At 42.7% G+C, this 9035-nt stretch overlaps 1 protein-coding gene across 1 annotated transcript; it reads left to right on the plus strand.

Annotated features, from left to right (window-relative positions):
- Nucleotides 1–240: 240 nt before the first annotated feature.
- On the plus strand, nucleotides 241–1191 carry LOC133367381 (olfactory receptor 11G2-like). The gene has a single exon (XM_061591483.1). It carries the CDS (start codon nucleotides 241–243, stop codon nucleotides 1189–1191), a length of 951 nt encoding a protein of 316 aa, XP_061447467.1.
- The last annotated feature ends 7844 nt before the right edge of the window (nucleotides 1192–9035 follow it).

Raw genomic sequence — 9035 nt, forward strand, 5'->3', positions numbered from 1 at the left:
CTGGGAGGAAGGGCTGGAAATAAATAAATAAACAATGTCTAAAAGAGCACAACTGCTTTTGTGGAATGGTCACTTGTGATCCAAACCATGGAGTGGGTGGAAGGAATGCCCAGCCTAAAAAGCATCCTTACTTAGCCTTTGAGTTTCATAGGAAACAGAGTAGACAGAATTGTATTATGTCATGTAATTTGTATCTCATTCCTTATTGTGTGTGGCAGTGAACTTGTTATGTGATTCAAGATGGAGATGGCCAATGACAGCACGATCCACGAATTCATTTTGCTGGGATTTGACGTTCAACAGCAGACACGATTCTTGCTCCTTGGCTTTTTCTCCATTCTCTACATGCTCACTTTGGCTGAGAACATCACCATCATCACAGTGGTGTTCCTAGATAACCACTTGGCCCAGCTCCCCATGTACATCCTGCTGAGCAATTTCTCCTGGATGGAGATATGCTACATGACCACCACTGTGCCCCGTATGCTCTCTGACCTGGTTTCCCCTCATGGGATCATCTCCTTCCATGGCTGTTTCCTCCAGTTCTACTTCTTCTTCTCTCTTGGCACCACTGAATTCTTCTTCCTTTCTGCCATGGCCGTGGATCGGTACTTGGCCATCTGCCACCCTCTGCGCTACCCACAACTTATGACTCAACATTCCTGCTATGCCTTGGTAAGGACATGTTGGATTGTTGGCTTCTTGTGGTTTCCTATCCCAGTGATTTTGATCTCCAAGTTGTCCTTTTGTGGTCCTAACATTATTGACCACTTTTTGTGTGATCCTGGGCCAATTCTGTCCCTGGCCTGCCCTCCACTTGGAAACGGTCCCTTTATCTTACAAATATTTCTGTATGCTCTGATTTTAAGCAATGTATTCTTTGTTTTCCTATCATATGGCATTGTCATTCTCAACCTGATAAAATCTTCAAATGAAACCAGTCGTAGGAAGGCCTTCTCTACCATATCTTTCCACATAATGGTGGTGACACTTTTCTATGGCCCAGTCGCAGGGATGTACTTAATTCCAGGTGGAGAAAATCATTCAGTAGTCACCAAGACAGTAACCGTCTTCTACACGGCCATCACACCCTTTCTCAATCCCCTGATCTACTGTCTGAGGAATGATCAGGTGAAAGAGGCCCTGGGCAGGTTGCTAAAGAGAAAGGAAACATTTCTGAGGAGAAAGTGACAGTATAATATGGGAGCAGTCAAGAAAAAAGCAGCTGGCTCTCAACCACAGCCACCTCCTGATGAGATGTCCCAGATCTAAGCTTAGTAAAGACTCAGTTGGAGACTTGTTAGTTGCCTGCAACCACATGGGACGATAAAGAATTCACTTCACCCCTCGAGAACCAGAAAACAAGGCCTGAAACTAAGGGTGTTTAGACACATAGGGGGCAGATAATAATAAGAAGCAGGGTGATTTGGGGTGCTTTCCTCCCTCCCTGGCTCAAAGCATGATGCCATAAAGTGCCCTGAGTTGGATCACAACCCCTGCAAGTGATCATCTGACTCTGTTGTTTTGTTGTTTCTGATTTTCTGTGCTGTATAGCTCTTTGATTTTTCATATGTCTGTGTTTCTCTAGGCCCATAAAATTTGCAAGAAGCAAGGCTGTCCAAAATATTGTCTGTAGCATACTGAAGACCTCTGGATTTTGATTTTGATTTTGATTAAAGCACAGCAACAGAGGATATAAAAAAATAAAATGACTAAACACTTCTAAGTTTTTTCAAAATTTAAATTTAAAGTTGCTCTGCTGTAACAACAAACACACCCACAGAAAGAGCTCATCAGAGCCCCATAGGCAGCATTCTAGACAGCCCTGTATTTATCAATTCAACAGAAATAAAAAATTGTGAGGAGGACAACCCTTCAATCAGCTAAAAATACAATAATTTAAGATGCCTGGGCAAAGAAATACCTGGCACTGAAAACTGAAAGTTTTGGATTGGGCACATGATTAGCACAAGTCGAACTTTCCTGAGATGGGCATTCCAAAGCAGCGGTGTCACTAGCCGGATGCACGGGGTGCGGACCGCACCCAGGTGACACCATGAGGGGGGTGACACCCAGAGCCGCCCCATTGTGGGGCACGGCGCCCGTGCCGTTGCCTAGCAAAGGAGCCGAGAAGTGCTCCGGGTCAGCGTCGAAGCAGCCAACTCCTCCTCGGAGGCAGGCAGGTGGGCGGGTGAGACTGGGAGCAGCGTTGGTGGGGTGAGGGAGGCACGCCGGCATTCCCAGGCCTGCTCCTCTGGTTGGGTGCTCCTCCGGCATGCACCCTCCCAGGGGCATGGACATGGGTGGCTGGCCTCGCATGCATGCGCATGCTCAGCACAATATTTGGGGGCTCACTAAGGGCCCCCCGGCACCCAGTCCTTTGCACGCCCAAAGCAGGGCCTTCCACCATCAGCCTGGAGCACGTGGTCAGCATCTCCTGATGAGTGTGCACGCACACACACGTGAGAGAGGCCAACCACCCCCATCCATGCCTCCGCACTCCCACTAGTGACGCCGCTGTTCCAAACTCAGGGTGATACCACACAGAAGGCTCTTGCTATTGTACATGGATAGCAGACTGCTCCTACAAATGGAATGCTGAAGAGAAGAGCCCCCTGCCGGCAACCTTAATGTATGGGCAGGTTGATACAAGAGGTGGAACCCCTTCATATATTTGAGCTCCAAGCTGCTTAGGACTTTATAGGTAAGCATCTTCAACTGAGTACAGTAGCAAATAGGCAGCCAATGCAGCTTATTTAGAGCCAATGTAATGCAAGGCTTATCCCTGGTAATGTTGATATTAGCAACACATGAGAATTAAGACAATAATTGCAGATTAGCCCGTTTTTGGAGGTGGTCGGTTTTGTCTCAAAATAAGAAACTTTTGATCAGAAACAACAAATTAAATTGAACAAGTTACTGGTTACCATTAAATCTGTTGATTGTACTGTTTGGATTTATAAAGGACTCAGTCTTGTCTTACAATATTGAAATGATGGTGCATCTTTTAATAGCTACTCAAATATTGAATTCTGCAAACTGGAAGAAAATTAAAACTCCAGAGTTGAGGGGTGGATTGTGAGACATTGGGAAATAGTATATATTTATGTATTTATTATATTTTTATCCCACCTTTCCTCCAAGGACCTCAAGATGGTGTACAAACATGATATTCCCCCTGCCAATTTTATCCTCACAAAAATTCTGTGATGTAGGTTAGGCTGAGAGACAATTAGGCTCAGAGCCCAAGATCATCCAGTGAGCTTCATGGCCGATTGGGGATTTGAACCTGGTCACCCAGGTCCCAGTCCAACACTCTAACCACTACACCACATTGGCTCTCTGATGGTCAAATAAGAGAGTTATATGGTCAAACTAACTAATGTGGTAAGGGTTAGAGAGCATAGGCAACAGAATAATTTGTTTATAGAAAAATGGAGTATGTTATGTTCCGGAGCAACAAATCTCAAGAAAAGGTACAGCCTCACACAGTATTGGGTTTATTGTAATATGTATTTTTGTTTCAGAATATACATTCCCTTCATAATGCATAATTATGATCAATTAAGACAATAAAAACAGAACTGATGTAATCTGGCACAGGGGCTTTTGAAGAATCTGGGAGGTCACAATATAGGATGGGTGGGCTATGTTCAGCTGAACAGGTCATAGGTTGTGCTGGCCAGCATTACAGAAACAATATATTGATCATGACTCCACCTCCACTGGGGATATCCAAGGCAGAAAGGATCCATGATCCAAATGATCAGTTTTAAGAGCCCAGGTTTAGGGATGCCAGAGCAATTTGATTTCTTTGAACTCTAGTGTGAACTGATCTGATCTGCACCTCCTGGATCAATGTGTGGATCAAAACATAATTTTTCCTTCAATTTCATAACTTTTCCAAGTTTGGCAATACAGCTCAAAATGCATATAAAAAATGTGTTTAAAATATTTATCTTAGGATAAGGTACTTTTGGAAATCGTGCATTGAGATAAAATATATATTTAAATAAAGTTTTCAGATAAAACATTTATTTAAATACAGATTTTTCTGGGGATTTAGAAAGAAAAATGCATAGATTTTAAATTTCTATATTTGTTTTTAAGGTTTTAAGTTACTGTAAACCGCCCGGACAGCTTCGGCTATGGAGCGGTATATAAATACAATAAATAGATAAATAAATAGATTAATTTGGAAACAGGAAAAAACAGACTTATACATGAGTTTGTGTGAAATTGACATGGGTCAGATATAGACTGGTCTATGTGAATCTAGAGTGTACGACTTCTAGATTGTTATATCACAACAGCTACCATAATAAGGCTATAGAGTGTCATGGAAGGCTTAGAAGACACACCTGCCAGGAAGATAAACAAGAACTTTATTCTCTCTCTTAAACAAAAGCAGAGCAGCAACAGGAAATTCCTGAATTCACCCAGATACAACTGCCACCTAGTGACTTGCCTGTATAATGACACTATCCATGCACATACCTTGCACTGCAATGTATTTATTATTATTATTGTTGTTGTTGTTGTTGTTGTTGTTGTTATTATTATTATTATAATATCCCACCCATCCTCCCAGAAGGAGCCCAGGGTGGCAAACAAAGGACAAAACACTAGAAACATCTTAAAAATATCTCAGAAAATCAGACATCTTAATTTTAAATATGCCATTTCAAAATGAACTGTTATTCCTGTGCACCTTAGGAGTTCTGTGCTCTCATTTTGGTTTCCAATCCTATTGAGGCCTTCCCTTCATCTCTCCTCTTCCTCAGGCAAAACATCTGAGCTGCTGTTTTGCATCTGACTCCAGTTGGTGGATCTTGGCATGCTAGTAAAAAAAGAAAAGGATATCCTACAAGCCTGAGGTCTACCCACCTTTGGCACACAGTGCCACAATTTGGCAACACATGGCAGATTCAAAGGGAGGCATCCAGTCATTGGCTTGACAAGACACACACCCAGGTGCAGACTGTTCTGTGGCCAGATCAAGCATCCAGACAGATCTTATCTTTGGAGCCTGCTATTACACTCCAGCAAAGGTTGTCAGGGGCAAAGAGCCTAGGCACAGGAAGTATAAGCAAAACCCTTAGCAAAACACCCAAGCAGGGGAGCAGGGTTGATAGCGCAGCATGGTTCAAACAAGCCAGGGTCACACATCCAGGGGTGAGGTCAGGTCACAGCCCAAGGTCAGTGCCACAAGGGGGTCCAAGTAAGGCACAGCTCAGCTGGCCAGGCAACTATTAAGGAGAGGGGAAGCCAAAGGCAAATAATCTATACCTGTGTAGACTGAAACACTATTCTTCCCAAGAAATGTCTGTACGACTGGGCAACCACTGTTATCTCCCACATCTGTAAGCACACCCAAAGCCTATAAGTTCATAGGAATCTGTCTTATGGCGAGTCAAACCACTGGTCCATCCGGCTTAGCATTGTCATCACTGATGGACAGAGGCCCTCTAGGGTTTCATATAGGGGTCCATCCCAGCCCTACTGGAGCTGCTGCTGGAGATGGACCCTGGGACCTTTTGTATGCAAAGCATTTGGTTTACCACTGAACTATGGCCCTTGCCCTGAACCTATCCTGAAAACTCCTCTTTCATATTATTTATGATTCATTAAATGCTTATCCGCCATTCCACCAAAGAGCTCCAAATGGTCCCTCCCCTTCAATTTTATCCAGACAGCATCTCTGTGATATGTTTAACTGAGGTCAACCAGGGAGCCTCACAACTGAATGAGGATTTGAGCGGCATAAGAATACATATGTATTGACATAAAATTATGCTGCAAATATACTAGAGCATCAGACCTGACTCTTTCATGCATTTTACATGTATAGTACAGTAATACCTCAATTCACAAATCCTCCAGAAAAGAAGCTCCTTCTTAGCAAAGCCTTTTTGGGTGCAGGGGGACGCACACTCTGACATAGTCACAATGTGGCTCCTTGTCTATTGGATTGCAGCTGCTGCACGCAGATCTCTCACACATGGCTGGAATGCTGGGAAGGTGGTGCAGACATCTCCATAGTATACCATACTTCAGGTGCCCTGGCAGCTCCGTTTACTGCAGATGTGCCTGTACAACCTGGCAAGGAGCACGATTCTAGCTGTGCGTGTGAGAGCCACCTGCAGCAGCTGCAATCTATCAGTCCTGCTTGACTGCTGGATTGCAGCTGTTGCAGGCAGCTCTCACACAGGGTGGTGACTGCCCCTTGTCTGCCTGCTCAAGTGTAGGAGAGAGAGGGGGGGGATAGTGGTGGCTGTCCCATGCCTGCCTGCTCGAGTGTACAGTGAGGATATCTGTGCTCAAAACTTTAGATTGCTACAGCAAGATGCTACACAATAAAAGAAAAAAGGCAAGGCAGGCATCCCTGGATGCATTTTGGAAGAAGCCTTCAAGTGGTCTGTAGAAGGTTCAAAATGTTTTTATTTACTTATGCAAGGCTATCCTGAACTGGTTGTTTCATTTCAGACATATGCATTGTTAGTTTTGAATAAAACATGTTGAACTGTTCTTTGTGGTGTAGGAACCAGTCCCTGTTCTTTCCATGTATTTTGTGAACTGAGGTATTACTTTATCTGTATATTTTGCATTTAACTTAGCCTACAATGTGTTGTAATTTTTTTTTTAAAAAATCTGTCAATGCACAAACAGCTCAGACATCAACAGACACTCAATACAAGAGATGTTGGGATGTGTGCAAAGCTCAGTCAGCTCAGAACCACAGAATCAGTGTACAAATCTATAGAAAAGGAATTGCTGCTCCATTCCTAGCTGTCTTTCCCTCATTTGCTCAAGGCCTAGACTGTTTTTTTTCCATTTCGAAGTGGTCACCATTTGGAAGAGGCAGCTCTTTGGGAAGCACAAACCATGGAGTTGAGAGGAAATGCTTTCCTGACATTCTCTTCCTAATTCATCAGTAACAAAACGGGGTGGGGTGTGATGAGAAAAAACTCCAGCAGTTTCTTTGGAGTGAGGCTCACCCCCATCAGCAGCAACATGGCTCTTTTATTTTCCCAAAGCTGATTTTCTTGAAACCACCATTTGATGGCACCAGCAATAGCAGAAATCATGCAATAGTATCTGGGTTGACCATTTGGGGCATTGTAGAAGGTGGGACGGTGGCTGTCACACACAAACATTGAAAACTGTTTCCAGAATATTTAGCAAAGTGGAACTCTTTTTTGGGGGGAAGACAACATTCACAGAAGTTTTCTGTGGGGAAAAATGCCTGCTGAGAAAGTTTTGTGGAACTGGAATCTTGTTTTCAAACAAATATTGTTTCTGCTCCAAATGTTACTGTGCCCAAGAGACATATTCCAAATGTTCATTGCAGTCACTCATTAAAACAGCAGTCATTACTAAAGAGTGGCGTTTCAGCTCTTGTCTGCACATATACTTGGTGACTCTTCCTCTCACCAGGACTACAGTATGGTCCCTTGTGTTCTTCATGCCATCAGCCCTGCAGCAAAGCCTCAGCTAAATGCACAGAGAAGTACGACCTGTCCCCACAAACATTTCGCAGCACTTCTGGGAAACCTCCTAAAAGACGGATCAAGACTTTGACTTCTGTTGAGGTACAGAAATGGGAGTTATGACCACTTGTGAAACTGAGGTGGAAACCATAGAGGGGTGGATTTGAAGGGGTGTCAATAAATGGCTAGGTCTTCTTCAATGAAATTTTGATAGACAATTTTAAAATTAGAGCGGGGAAGGTTTGAGTTGTAAAAAAGGAACATCTGGAATGTCTCCATAACTCTCAGCTTCATCCCAAATTGAAACTAAGGTGTGATGAAAATGTTCCTCCCACTTTCATGGCAAGAGAACAATTTTAGACAGGTCTACTCAGAAGTCAGTCCCATGACTGACTTATGAACGTTACTGCCACAGCCTTGGACTGTGACAGTGCAAACCTACAGACATTTCTGCAGAAGCAATCCTCATGTATTTCAATGGGACGTACTCTCTGGTAAATGTACATAGGCCTGCCCCCTTAATGTCTTTGTTAACTGAAGTTGGGATGTATTCCCTTTCAAGCTGTTTGGGAGTCCCTGCTTGCCAAATGGAACATTTTCTTGGTCTCTCCTTCAAAGCATCTGGTAACTGAAAGGTCAGAATACTCGGCTGAGTTTTCATCAATGGAGCTAATGACAGGAGGTATTCTGTTTTTCAAAAGTAAGACGTTTAGACAGACAGACAGACAGACAGACAGACAGACAGACAGACAGACAGACAGATAGATAGATAGATAGATAGATAGATAGATAGATAGATAGATAGATAGATAGATAGATAGATAGATAGATAGATAGATAGATAGATAGATAGATAGATAGATAGATAGATAGATAGATAGATAGATAGATTCATAAGAGGAGGAAGTATTACAGGGTACACTGGCAATGTCCATGATGCAGTGGGCATTGGGAATGTCTGAAAATAAATAAGAGATAAATATGAGAGAGGAAAGAAATGTAACATTTGAACATTTTGGATGATTAATTAGATTTTAAATGATTTAATTTAGCTATATTTCTGTGGTCAATAAAGGAGAGATGAAAGATTTCACCAGGAGAGGTAACAATATTCGCAAAAGGGTTAGAAGACCCAGTGTGAAGACATAGCTGTCCTTGCCCAAACCAAACTATTTCAAATGGAGTTGCAGCACTTAGTTTGTATACATCATAGTTGTCATCTAATCAGAATCATCATGGTTTCTGAAAAATAAACTTATGTTATCTCAGATGAGAGGAGAAGCTACAGGCTGTATATCACCCCCATGGAGTCCCTGCTTAATCTTTATCTGTCAAAGGAGACACATAGATAGATAGCTTTGACTTGTGCGTGGGCCCCAAGATTCTCCTTTCATCTGCAGTTCTGCATTTTTACAGAATTTCAATCAGTTGCTGAATTGTTCTCTACTGTCTCCACTTCAATCTGTGTTCCAGGTTCTAAACCAATCTGTATACAGTGAAATTGTGTGTTCCTTAGTCACTGTAAAGGAAATTGTAGAAACAGCA

Source organism: Rhineura floridana, chromosome 11 (assembly GCF_030035675.1).
Source record: "Rhineura floridana isolate rRhiFlo1 chromosome 11, rRhiFlo1.hap2, whole genome shotgun sequence".
NCBI classification, from domain to species: Eukaryota; Metazoa; Chordata; class Lepidosauria; order Squamata; family Rhineuridae; genus Rhineura; species Rhineura floridana.

What these genes read in the sequence shown, in the direction of transcription:
- LOC133367381 (XM_061591483.1), top strand. Translation starts at nt 241, where the DNA reads ATGGAGATGGCCAATGACAGCACGATCCACGAATTCATTTTGCTGGGA.